At 40.7% G+C, this 14215-nt stretch overlaps 1 protein-coding gene across 1 annotated transcript in view; it reads right to left on the bottom strand.

Annotated features, from left to right (window-relative positions):
- THSD7B (thrombospondin type 1 domain containing 7B) overlaps positions 1-14215 on the bottom strand; it is a 248501-nt gene that overhangs the window by 87121 nt on the left and 147165 nt on the right. Inside the window, exons 13-14 of the mRNA XM_083865429.1 lie at positions 12161-12355; positions 7837-8100 (exon numbers count right to left, since the gene is read on the bottom strand). Coding sequence (XP_083721555.1) covers positions 7837-8100; positions 12161-12355 — 459 coding nt within the window. The remainder of the gene's footprint in view (positions 1-7836; positions 8101-12160; positions 12356-14215) is intronic.

Below are 14215 nucleotides of genomic sequence, written 5' to 3'. Positions count from 1 at the left end.
CAGTGAGCAATTAATATTATCAAGAGGGCTCACAGCAGCATGATTTATTTTTTTCTTCTTTAAATGTACATTCCTAGTTCTTTAATTTACAAACTCCAGGGTTTTTTCCCAGTGTGAGGGCCTCTGTTCATGAGCAGGTTCTGTAAAGGCAGGGGAAGGTTGTGAGCCAGCTGTGACCTCCACTGTCCCCTCCCCAATGTCACAGGAGGTGAATGACACAGTGACCCCTTCCCTTCCACATGAGTCTATGGAGTGACACAGTGACCCCCAAATCAATACATTTAAATCAATTCTCTGCCTCAATTCCTTCTCCCATCGACCCTAAATGAGAAGCCAAACTGCACACTTTAATTATACAGGTGCTGTTTTAAGGATGCCACTAACCATTACCAGCACCAGGGAGATCCATGAGTGCTTTCCCAAAATCCAGGTACCTACTGCCAGGTCCCATCTGCTTGCATAAGGAGTCTCACTCCACCTATTAGAGGTCACCTTGCTGCAGAAGCATCTGACCTTCCTGAACAAAGCTGTGCTATAAAAAACATCTGACGAAAACACGATTTTAAGAAAGGGAACAGTCCTGGTTTTCCACAGCTCAGGCACAGGGAGAGCAGAGACTCATTTATATGATGGAAAACCTTGAGAGGGAAACAGGACATTTTTGTGACACTAGCAGGCCCCAGCACAGAGTATTGATGTACTGAATTTCTGATAGACTTTTGTTTCAATTCTGCAGTGTGACTTTGAGCTCCTTGGTTGTGTAGTTCAATCTCCTGTGCTGGAGGACTTTAGTGAATTCAGCAGCAGAAGGCAAAGAAATCCTGTTAAATAACACTGTTTTTAGTGGTCACTCCCCCATGTTACCAAATACAAATGAGAGCCAAGATTTCACAGTGGGAATCCCTGTCTACAGTGAGGGATATGTGAGGATTTGCAAACCAGGCTCTCAGTAATTTAATTTACACCATCCTCATTTGCAAACCTTGGAGGACAGAGAGCTATTAAAGTGTATTTCAGGCCCAGGCAGAGGCTAAGGTAGGATAAATTCTCTACTACTCGTCAGTATCACAGGGATAATCCTTAGAACAGACCGAGCTGAAGTTTAAGTTTAATTAAGTTGCTTCTGAAAATCTTCAGAATGCTTCAGACATTAAACCCTTTAATGCCCACTGAACTCCACTACAATACCTACAATGTCCAGCTGCTACAGGGCCCCCCAACAGTGGCAAAGATATGGAATTGTCACTGTCCACTCAAAAATTATCTATCATCCATTTATTTGCCTGAAAGTCCTACTCATCAGAGCTGTATAAAAGGTTAAAAAACGCTGCAAAAAAACCCATGTAAGACATGAGAGAAATCCTATGAACCACCACCACATCACCTCCCAGTGCAGACACACATCTCAGAGGGATCAGGAAGTTCTCCATGAGCAGCACAAGCACAGAGGCCTTAGGACTAGAATATGTAATTCCTGAACAGGATTAGACTAAAAGGGTATTTCTTCACACTTCCAATATAGCATATTAAATGGAATGACATGGAAAGAGACATAGGGAGAGAAAAATGTTAATTCTAGGTCTATCTTCATATGGTAACATTTTATTAGAGCCTTGCCTCATAACAGGCTGTATTTGTGACAAATGTGTTATTAAGGCTGAAGAGATGGGCCACATTTCAAGGAAATTCTCTTTCCACAGCCTGCTGCAGAAATCAGGGCAGGAGATCACCCAGTGCATTAACCTGCTATCACAGCTCTCCTAAAGCTCCCATAGACTATTTCTACACTGAGTTACAATTTCTACACTAAAAACATTACTGAGTCCCATGGAAGAGCTTTAATCAATCTGTAAAAAACAATAACAACAACAAAAAAAAAACCCTTAACTAAGCCTAAAAATAGGAATAGAAGGGATGGACATGAGCAAGGGTGGGCAGAGGTGGTCCAGCAAGAGGCAGTGAATGTCAAAATGAGAAAGTCTGTTTGAGGTCAGTAAAAAGCCATTCCTTCCTAAAGTCTAGCACTGCCACCTCTTCAAAGGGGTCATTTTATGGAATGCAGCAAAAAGCATAAAAGAAATTTGGGCAAGAAGATAAGCAGTAAAGATGTGTATTTAAAGCCAAGGAGTAACAACAGACATCACTCTGACTAAATGCAGCTCTTAGAGAGGATGCTGCTCCAAAAGCCAAGTTTCTAAATATTCTTTCTTAGAATGCATGCTTCCTTTCTGTAAGAAGATAAAGACCTAGAAGAATGTGCATTTCTGTGTACTAACGCCTCAGGGGAAGTCTTACCTTGCTTTAAATAAGCCTCTTTGATAGCCAGTTTGACCCATTCAGAAATAACTTTTTTGATGGCTGTTTATCTTTGATTCTGTTGCCAGCAAAACACAGAGAACTCAATGTCTGAACAGTTGTCCTGTGATCCAATTTCATTTGGTAAGTCTTTTAACATCCACAAAGGAAGAACCATGGCCAAATTTTCTTATGGGGAACAGATTTTGAAAAAAAAAAAAAAGAAAAAAAAAAAACAAACAAAGGAAAAGATAAGGAATAAATCAACATTCTTTGAGCACTGTTACGGGAGAAATATGTAAAAATCCTGTAGTCAAACAAGAAATGGAGGCCAGGTCCCTCCCAGGCTCTGTGTCTGTTACAGCTCCCCTGGCAGCCACAGCTGTAATTAAAAGTGTCACCACGCACCCAAGGAGACATGTAGGAATGTCAGAGAGGGTCCAGAGCAGAACCCAGCCAGGATTTCAGAGCTAAATTTAGAAGCTATTTAGCTGTGAAAGAGCAGAAAACAGTCAAAGGTGGCAGTGGCTTCAGAGAGTCCTGAAGTGGGGACTCGAGGGCAGGACAGTAGTCCTGTGATCCAGCTTTAATTCCCATGCCAGGGGATGGGATAGACAGAAAATAAGGTGAAATTTTAGCTGAAACTTCCTTCTCTATCAGTCTTTGAAAAGCTTTATAGTAGCAATACAGCCATTAATGAAATCCAGTCATGTAATAAAAAGGCCACAGAGAGGGACTGAGCTGGTTTTGGCTGGAGTAGAGTTAATTCTCTTCACAGTTTCTGGTGTGGGGCTGTGTTTTGGATTTGTGCTGCAGTGTTGATAAAACAGGGATGTCTTTGTTATCTCCAGGAATTGATTACACAGAGCCTAGCTGGGTTCTGAAATCAACAGGTTGTACTAAAAACTGAAATTTCAATATAAAATGTCACTCAGGCTAAGAATGAAACTGAACTTTGAAATATTTTCAAAAACACCAGGCAACAACTGTTCAGAAAAGTTTCTATTCCTGAAGGTTTTCAAAACCAGGCATTTCTACAATCTCACTCCTCAAAAAAAAAAATTATTAGATGTACAAAAATGTATACCACAGTAATTACTAAAATTGATACACTTCCAAAAATAAACAGGCATCTATTCAAGGTTGCATTTTCAACCTTTTTTTTTTCTTCCCAGAACTGCCACCTTATAGGAGCAGCAAGTTTGCTTTCAGACCAGGACAAACCTGACTCATATTTCTTTAACCTACTCTACTTAAGGCTTTTTGAGCTACACAAATAAAAATCTGCAGAATTCTTATTAAAATCTAGGAATTGAAAACAGCTGATTTTCCCCTAAAATGGGGGGAGTCAATCCCAGCATTTTCATTTTAGGATGGGTTTGTCCACCAGCAACTGGAGCTCACAGAAGGAGACACTGCACTGTTGAGAGTAAGGAGGTGTTTGAGCACCCCTGCCGTGCCCATCATAAATTCAGAGATAATTAAGGCTTTTTAAGGTGAGTGCAGGTTGCAGCTGAGTGATTTAAACCCAAGATCTATTTGTCTGCCGTGCCTTTTTCTTCCAGGTTCCTGTTGTTGCGAGCACAGCAGAATTAGAATAGGATAAGCAACTCTCCATAAATTCCTGCTTTCCATAAATTGCCTGCTGGATCAAAAGCAGAAGCTCCACGCAAGAGCACAGAAATCTCCAGCCTTTGATTTGGAACAGATGAGGCACCCTATGTTCCTCTAAGATTAAAAAAAACCCTGTTGGCATCGCACACAAGAAAGAGAAGCAAAGGGACAACGGGAAATCATTCAAAACAAAGGAGATGGAAATTCAAAAATAGTATGAGCAGCTCAGATGACAGATTGAGAAGTGGAGGAACTGCAATTAAAAGGACAATTTCATGGCCAAAGAGGATGCTCCAGACACGAGTTAGCAAATGGAGACCCTCTGGACTAGCAGTGAGCTCAACACAATATAAGCAGTCTTCTGATGGGAAGGAAAATTAAGGCAAACTACCAGTTATAATTTTGTAATGTAGTTAGAGGTAGTTACCTCTACCCATGATTTCACAGGTGCATTTCTAATTTAAAGGAAGAAAAACACGGGTGAACCAAATCTGGGAAAAAAAATCACTACCTCAACTGGAAAATGCAGATCACTTTGTTTCTCAAGCTTATTGAATGGGTGATCAAAGAAAAAGAGCACACCATCAAAATAAAGCAGTTTATCACAAAAGTCAGCCATGAAAAAAAAAAAAAAAAGGTGTACGTTTTTCCTGGAGAAAAGATTTGGTAAAGAAAGGAATAAAATTCAGAAAAACCTGTTATTTGTATTTTTAAGCTTGATAACCATGAGGTACACACAATTAAACAGCAGTAAGGATGGTCAGTGATCTGCATGCCCACTACAGCTGACCCAAAGTGTTGACACCAGGCTTGCCCAGCTCTGGTGGGTCAGGGCAGAGGTCTGTCCCTCCAGCCCAGGCTTTAGGTCCTGATAGAAGAAACTGTAGACCCCAGGCAGGTAGATAGAGAATTTCCAAAAAGAAATAGCTGGAATGTTTCTGTCTTGACTCTTCCTGGACCCTGGGATACTCTGCTTGCAGTAACTACACCAGTGGGGAGAAAATACCCATTTCCAGTTGGGAAGGTATGCTTAAAGGGTTAATGTATTTGCAGATAACAGGCTCAGGACAGGAAGAGTCTAAACTTCTAGGAAACACAGATGAACAGACTAAATTGGGGTTTTGTTTAGGTTCCCCTCTTGCCCTCCAAGTTGCAAATGCAGAATCACTCAGAGAAGTCAGTGCAAGAGCAGGGCCTCAGAACCAGAACCCTTCAGAGCAGTTTATTTCTATACCAGACTCAAGTGAACTGCACATTCACTTGACAACTTGATACACTCACACAATAGGTGACACTGACCAAGTGAAATAAACCCTACTCAAGTCTCAGTTCACAAGGTTTCAGTCAGGGAAAATAAAAATCACTTCAGCAAGAAGGCAAAAGCCCAGAATTTGCTCTCCAGAAAAACTACAAACTGACCTATTCTGTTCTACACATTTTTATTATCTTACGCCATGTACTCAGGGGATTATCAAATCTGGGACAAATTTACTCCTACTCTTGAGGCACAATTTACATCCCTACATCTCTCTTTCTACATTTTGCAGTTCTTCAAAACGACCCATTCAAAGAACTGAGGTCTAAGTCTTAAAACTCACTTCTGTTCTGGTTCAAGGGAAAGGAAAAGCAGGAAACAAAGAGAAGTCAGAAGACCTGAAAGGAGTAAAAAAGGAACCTGCTTATCCCCACCTCATAAAGCAAGAACAATGCCCAGATATCACAGTGGTTGGCATCCAGTATATAAGACAATGGATTAATTAGCCATAATCATGGTCAGCCAGCAAATGTTAAAAGGTCACCTGATACTAATTGTGAGCAAGATAAACTGAGCTGTTTAAAAAACACACTGTCATGAATAATTTCTCAGGGCTTAGCAATTCTGCATGCTCCTGTAAATTGCTCTTCTCCATTATGGTTGAAAAGCATTCTGCTAATTATTAATTGGATAATGATTTGTTTCTATCACTAATTCAATAAGGTGTTCAGAAGTGCATTTTGAAAGTTCCCAGCTCTAGAGATCATAAATATCCGATTTGTCTTTGTGTAACCTTGGAATGCAGGTCCCAGGTGATAGAAGTGGAACCTATGGAGCTTCTGCCCATTTTTAGTCACTCTATGCCCAAAGTCACCAACCACCCTGATGTGGGCTTTGTGCCAGGGCAGTGCCACAATCATTTTTGTTCACATAAAAAGCTCAAGACAAGAAAGTGAACAATATTCCCCTGGAGCTACCACTCCCTACTACCTCCCTAAGAGAAACCAGACCATTAAAAATGCCACATAAATATCACTGACAGAAAACAGGCTTCAAGGTTATTTTAGAGAAGCCCCACGCAGAGACAACCTTCCCTTTTTAATAGTGATAAAAACCCTGAGTTTCTTAAAAGAGCAAGTCATGCCACAGGCAAACCCACCTTCCAAAAGCCAGCAGCTCCCTTTTTGCAGAAGAAAAGGTAATGTGGGGGAAAGGTATACTACTCCTCCTTCATGGGCCACAGAGGCATAATCAATTGGTACAAAAGCACATTGTTGAAACACAAACCATGGAAAGCTGCTTTATGAACCCGTGCAGCCAGCTGGAACAGCCATCAACAGCTGCAAGAGGAATTCACTCCAGGACTGAATCACTTCATTAAGGTGGAGGTTTTTTTCCTTTTATTACACTCAATTCATGCTGCTGATCCCATCATGAAGACCCTCCAGAGAGCTGATTTTTCTGCTCTGTTATACTCTCAGGAATATTCCTGGTGCCCACTGTATGACTTAATCTCCTCCTGAGACATCATTCCTCCCCCTCCCATCACATCAGCAGTCTTCCATCCTGCTCTGTGGTGTCCCAAGACTTCTGGCTGTAAGTCAGAGAGCAGCAGTGGTTTGTGGGCAGCCCAGCTAGAGATTTTGCTCCTAAAATAAAACCTCATGTCTGTGATAAGTGATAGGACAAGGGGGAATGGCTTCAAATGCACAGAGGTCAGGGTTAGATTTGATATTAGGAAGAAATCCTTAATCCTGAGGGTGGTGAAGTTCTAGCACAAGTTTCCCACAGAAGCTGTGGCTGCCCCATCCCTGGAAGTATTCAAGGCCAGGTTGGATAGGGCTTGGAGCAACATGGAATGGGGCTTGAAGCTGAAATGAGATGATATTTAAGGCCACTTTCAACTTAAACCATTCAATTAACTGCGTATCATGGAAATTGGGAAAAAACACCCAAATGGAATGACACATCCTGCTCTCCCTGATTTTAATTCTGCCCTCTTTCTGATATAGGCTACTTGATTATACAAGAAATATAAGTGGACAGCACCCCAGGAAGCAGGGATATGAAAATATACTCCATGAATTTATGAAAATATGTTTTTTGAATTTGAGCTTAACGCTGGCACATACTTGAAAGGAGGAGACCACTGGCTGCCAAAGCCATGTGTGCCTGGTATGAGGGACAGCAGGTGATATCACAGGCATTTTGTAATTAAATATAATTATCTCTAGCAAATTGCAAATTCCTTCATTGAAAACAACCATGCAAACCTCTAAACATAATGAAAGAGAATAAAAATTTCTAAACAAGACAAAGTGGACGTAGGAGATATCTTCAAACAAAATGCTGATAGAAATAAATATACCTCCTCTGAAGCTTATATTTTTATGGGATTTTCAGGGAAATAAAAGAAATGCCTTTGGTATCTTGGCAGTGTAGCCAACCTTAGCCTTCTTGTGCTTCATTTCCATTGCATAAATGCCAGCAGACCCTTACACTGAGGAAAAACTCAGTATTAAAGAGCAATAAGAAGATACTCGAAGAACTGTGTTCAACACCCATGGCAAACTTGAGAGAGCTACTCCAGCAAGCACACACCTGGGATAAACCCCACAATGAACCACGGAGGGCTGTTCACATGAGTTGTGGGCTGTTTTACACCTCCTTACCTGAACTGCTACAGCGAGATGGATCCACCAGTCTGCCAGTCTTGTCGTAGCAGGCAATGGCTCGCAGCCGCACGCCCTGGCCACACTCCCTGGCCACTCCCTGGGATGGCATTCCCAGCTGCAGCTGGGGTGGACCCCCTCTGATAATGCAGTCAGACCAATTTCCATGGGGCTGGGAGGTGAACACCTCGCAGGGGCACGGCTCTGTTTCAACTTGAGGATAAACTTCTGTGTTCTGGCATTTGTCTCGCTTTCTGCTTCGCCCTGTTGCGAGCACAGAAATCTGCGCGTTAGCTCGACATCTGCTGCTCTTGATAACAACACGTCATATTATTTATACTTGCATGAATTCAACACATTAGAACCAAGACAATCTGAATGTTAATATTCAGGGATGTTTCTGAAGCATCTAATAGCTGCTGCCAGTGCTCTGGCATGCAAGGACAAGGTACTTATCTCCAGGGGCAACCAGAGAACTTGGAAATACTCTTCTGATGGGTAGATCAAGGAGTGAAATACAGAGTCTTACTCAAGGAATGCTCTGCCCAGAAACTTTGTAATTTCATATAATATCATCTTCCTCTAATTATCTGATGGAAATAAATTGATTGTTTTATCTCTATTTGTTCCCAATCAATGGTTGCCAGGACAACTTCCAGAGGATCCTACATTAGCTACAAGTTCTTTGAGATTTCTTTACAAATTAGTTAAAGATGAGCTGTGCACACAAACCATGCTTTGAAGAAAACAGAAAAAGATAATCCTCGGTAAATTATTAGCGCTGGAAAGAATTTCAATGGCTGTGTTTACTTTCATGTTTTCCTTTGCTCTGTTCCTTCAACAGGTTTTAAAAGAAAGCTCTTTCAGGAGTTTTAGGAAGCAGTAGCAGCATCCAAATAAACCCAGAGTACGGCTCTCTGCAACTGCACTCTCCACACCCTCCTCCTGCAGGACTCCAAGGCATGAGAAGGGGTCCCCCACACAAGAAGAAATGCAAAAAGGAGAGTTCAGGCTCTCTGCATTTCAACAACTGCTCAAGGGAACAAATGTCAGTACACAGCCTCTACAGATAAAAATCAATGCTTTTCTTGGCACAGGCCAGCCAGTGTGCCATGGAACAATCTTGATGCTGGCTGAGCTCAGGAATGTCTTTGCACTTGGCGTCCCCACAGAAGGGAGAATTCATCTTTAGCAACAAACTGCATCTGTATCCCATCCTCAAAACATTCCTTGGGGATCTTGGATGCACTAAAAACACTTCTGGAGAAGGTTTTTAAAGCTTTAATCCCAGAGGAAATGTTTTCTCTTCATTGCACACAAATAAGATACAAAAGCCAAAAGATATGTTATATAACTCAATAACCCCCTTTGAAGTCTGGAACCAAGAGCCATTTCACCACACACAAGAGGGGTCTCATCAATGCCTATTTCCATACCAATATGTTCCTCTAAAGGAAAGGCCCCTGACTGTAGACCCTTAATATCACCATCCTTCAAGCCCCAGCTCTTTCAAAATTGGATTGCTAGTGTTCTGGGGAATATAGAATTAGCCAGCACACAGGGATACAAAAAAAGAAATAATCAATTAGTGCCAGCATCTTTATAGTTTGGTAGATAAATCTATGTTTATATTTTTATGTACATATTTATGAGGAAATACAGGTACAACTCTCCATACTTCAAGACAAGTCTTTTTTAGAAGACTTTGACTGGATTGGGAGTTCTCCAATGACATTTCCAGCCTTTTCTGTTTGAGAAGCCATGAGGAGCCACAAACTCTGTCTGTTCAGTTGTGTGTTCTGCATTGTATTAGTAAACATGGGAATTTGGGATTTGCCATGTTTTGCCATCATGACACGAAGCACAACAGACTGAGGTAAGGATGCTAATAATCTCACACTTATGTGACTGGTTTTTTTCCAACTTGCCCTGCCATCTGTTTTGTTGGAATTTTCCTTCTAAATGAAGTTGCTATGAAAGCCCTATTTTAAGGGGAAAAGTGACATTGATCCCATACTCTTCACAAAGAAATATTTTTAGAATTAGTGGTATTTTTATCATCTTCGCAGACTGCTTTAAAAATCGCTGCTAAAAATACAATCTCCAAAAACTTCTGAAGACGTAAACCCATCAATTAAATAGTATTTTCTTTTAAAATTAGAGTTCTGAATATTAACAGACATTATATATATAAAATATTATCAGGCAATATATACTATACATAAAAATTATATGAAACATTAAAAATACAGAAAGGGCTTTGTATCCATAATACAGTGAATTAAGTGACTATATTAATTAACAGAAGACTCACCTAAAAACTGTATTTTCATGATAATGACTTTGAATTTTGATATGTTCCGTAATAAGTCTTTCACTTAAGTAATGACTAATTTTATATGTAGAGTCAATGATGAATTACAAAGTAAAATGAATTATACTATTAAAAATTGAGTGGAGGGCAAGCAAATACTTAGCAAACAATTAGAAAATTTCCACTAAATGACATTATTAATGAACTCTTACAACGAAGCCAAAGCATTCACTTGAGCATAGACACACGCAGTTGATGAACAAGAGGTGCAATTCATGCACAGAGAGGTGAAATGCAAATGGATAAAGGACTCTTAACATCACAAAATGCTCTTGAAATCAGCATTTTCCTTAAATCTTTGGACCAAGTTCCTGCGGATGAGATTTTTTCAAGACTTTTGTCTACCTCTGTTTTTCAGAAGTATTTATGCAAATACAACTTGGTGCCTGTCTCACTGACTGCCCCTTTTGAGAGGGAGCCAAACCAAACCCAGTGCCTGATTTGGCTGTCCCTTGCTGCTCTCTGGGGTGTTGTCACATCTCTGGGACACTCACTGCATGTTCACCACCTGCTTTTCAGGACACCTTCACTGGGCACAGGCTGAGACCAGGAGCTCCATCCTGGCAGGAAAAATGGAACCCAGCAAGGCTGGATGGGGAGACACTGGTGGTGGTTGGTCACAAATGCAGTGCAGGTGAGGAGACAAATCAGCATTACAAACCATTTTTGGTCCACTTACCTGAACAGATCTCCATCTGATATGAACAGAGTAAGAATGGAGATAGGTAGGGCTGTACTGTTTTGTAACTTGCACAACGTTCATAAAGAAAAATCAGATTTTAAAACTACCTGTAAGTAATTATTCATTTTTTTTACATATTTTTTTAAGATCAGGCACCTATTATTTTTGCTGGGGATCAAGCATTTCTCTTACTATAAACATACAGGCACTGGTATAGAGAACGTTTTTGAATATGCTCTTTGCCAGAAACTACAGAGCATTGTATAATACTGGGGGGTTTTGTGAAAAAGAAATCTTTATCCTCTAATGAGCCACATTGATGAACAGCAGCTTGAAACCAATATAAATGCATGCTGTAATTGTTAGTTAGTAAAACACACAGAATATTGCAGCAGTTACAAATGGAGTAAGAAGACACCCATGCAGTCAAGGACAAGTGAATCTAGGAGGTAGGAGCAGTGGGGGTCACCACATTTTGCTGCTCTTCAGATCCCAGCTTTTATCTCAGCAGATATTCTTACAGCAACTTTAGCACTCTACTCGAAGTCAAAATCTTTGAAGTTTCACCCTTATTGAAGGAGCAAACCCAAGCCAGGTACATATTAGCTCTCAAACACAACACAGGAACATGAAAAGATGTGAGCGTTGAGAAGAACAATAACAGCAAATTTCTTATAAACCCTGTAAGAACAGTATAATTCATTTTTATTTGATTTAAGTATGCATGTGGGGGAAGACAACTCCCAGCAAAACACACAGTTCCAAACTATTCATGTTAAGGATTTTTAAAGCTTTTCAGTTTGGTCAGCATTCAAATAACATAATAATAAACCTCGACAGCAAATAAGGAAGACTGCTCTATGAAATGGTTTGAACTGGTGAGTTTAATGAATACATATAAAAGATCAAACAAAGCTGTTTTAATGGTACTGGGTTTTCTTTTTCATGGTATTAATTTGCCCTGTTGGACTGGGGCATACTGCTGAGCGCAAAACTCCCAGTTTTAAACTTCCTCCAGAAAATCACACTGATTTGTACTCTTGTATATGTATTTTCTGCATGCTTCCCAGATTAGGTCAGATAAACTTGCACAGAGACTGGTCACTATTTCATTTGGTTTATATCTAAAACCTTTCCATCAGTGAGCTTTTCTGCTCTCGTACTGGAATGTGTATAAGGTTGGCAATGATCAATCCTGGATTTTTCCCACCACTCCAACACTCCAGAGGCATTATTCCCAATCAGACAAATACCATAAAAGATTATACCTGTGAGTGACCTCCTCCTGCTCCTGGTTGTGCCACAGTCAGAGGAGCAGGCTGTGAATTTAGACCAGGGGGTGAAAGTGCAGTCATCCTTGCAGGGAACGAGGCACTCCTGGACGAGGGCTGGCATCGCCCCTGCCCACCGCACACAGTCACCGACGGCAGCAGAGCCACCCTGCTCCAACAGGCATGTCACAGCTGCAAGCAATGGGACAAAAATCTTTATGTTCTTATAGATCTATATATCAGTCAGTCCTGGTGTTCTACATGAGATTCACCCCCCTGGATAAAGAGAATAAAGTTTATTTGGTTTTAGGGCACTGTTCATTTGTCACTGTGTGCCCACCGAACACAGTCACTGATGGCGGCAGAACCACCCTGCTCCAACAGGCATGTCACAGCTGCAAGCAATGGCACAGAAATCTTTATGTTCTTATATATATATATATATATAGTGTTACCCTCTGGGCAGTCAGCCCTGGTGTTCTATGTGAGATTCACCCCTCTGGATTAACAGAATAAAGCTGATTTGGTTTTAGGGCACTGTTCATTTGTCACTGTGTGCCCACCGCACACAGTCACCAACAGCGGCAGAGCTACCCTGCTCTGACAGGCACATCAATGGGACAAAAATCTTTATGTTCTTATATATATAGATATTGTATTACACTCTGGGCAGTCAGGCCTGGTGTTCTATGTGAGATTCACCTCCTGGATTAAGAGAACAAAGTTGATTTGGTTTTAGGGCATTGTTCATTTGTCACTGCGCGCCCACCGAACACAGTCACCGATGGCAGTAGAGCCACCGTGCTCTGACAGGCAAGTCACAGCTGCAAGCAATGGGACAAAAATCTTTATGTTCATATATATACATATAATGTCACACTCTGGGCAGTTCCAGAGTGAGATTCACCCCTCTGGATTAACAGAATAAAGCTGATTTAGTTTTAGGGCATTGTTCATTTGTTATTGTGTGCCCACCGCGCACAGTCACCAACGGCGGCAGAGCTACCCTGCTCCGACAGGCAAGTCACAGCTGCAAGCAATGGAACAAAAAACTTTATGTTCTTATATATATAGATATTGTATTGCACTCTGGGCAGTCAGCCCTGGTGTTCTATGTGAGATTCGCCCTCTTGGATTAACAGAATAAAGCTGATTTGGTTTTAGGGCATTGTTCATTTGTCACTCAGTGATGTGCTGGAAGCTTCACAAAACCATAAAGACATGTCCGTATTTGATCAGTGTGTTATCTAAATGATGATATAAACTCAATATTCTCAAGGAGGCAGTCATTTTAAAGGTTGTGGGGACACTTTAACCAATGATACATTGTATACCCAAGCAAGAAAACAGGTAACACTGTGGCCATGTGCCAGAAAACATATTTGGTCCAGGCCAGGATTCACAAGGCGTGATGCACTTGCTACTCATGGAATTGAAACTGCTTTGAAACGGTTAAAAAAGCCCCTAAAAACTATAAAAGAAAGTTTCCTTCTCCAAAACAGTAATTTTTTCCATATTTCAGATGAAGGGAATGACTGAATAGATGCTACAGCTAAATGCTTCTTGCAATATAAGTACCAGGTGTAAGCAGCAAGTCTGACTCCTCCATATCGAGCTCCCTAAATATTGTGATACCTCTTATACTCTCCCACTTTGTCTGTTGTCCTTTTTTAGAACTAATAATTAATTTTTCACAGTGGATATTGGTACTGTATAGCCATGACAGAGAACAAAAGTATTTAATGTATGAATCTGAGTCACAGGAAGCCTAGGATAAAACCTGCTAAAATTCAGTGAATTAATAGTAAGTAATTATAATAAATAAAAATAGCCTGCACATCATGTAGTCTTTCATTTCATTAATAATAATTAATTCTCACAAAACCTCCAAGATTGTAGGCTATTTATATCCTCCAGTGTAGGTTAAACAAAGCAAAGATAGGTCATGACTTGATTAAGGTAATAAACTCAGGAACAGAGTAATGAACTGAATTTGCTGTGAGAGTTTAGTCATGTTGAGCGCTCTGATTCTAGGCAAGTCCACACATTGTA

The sequence above is a fragment of the Zosterops lateralis genome (assembly GCF_965231275.1).
Source record: "Zosterops lateralis genome assembly, chromosome: 7".
NCBI lineage: Eukaryota > Metazoa > Chordata > Aves > Passeriformes > Zosteropidae > Zosterops > Zosterops lateralis.
The sequence above is the reverse complement of the archived record's forward strand: the minus strand, read 5'-3'. Positions and strand labels throughout refer to the sequence as shown.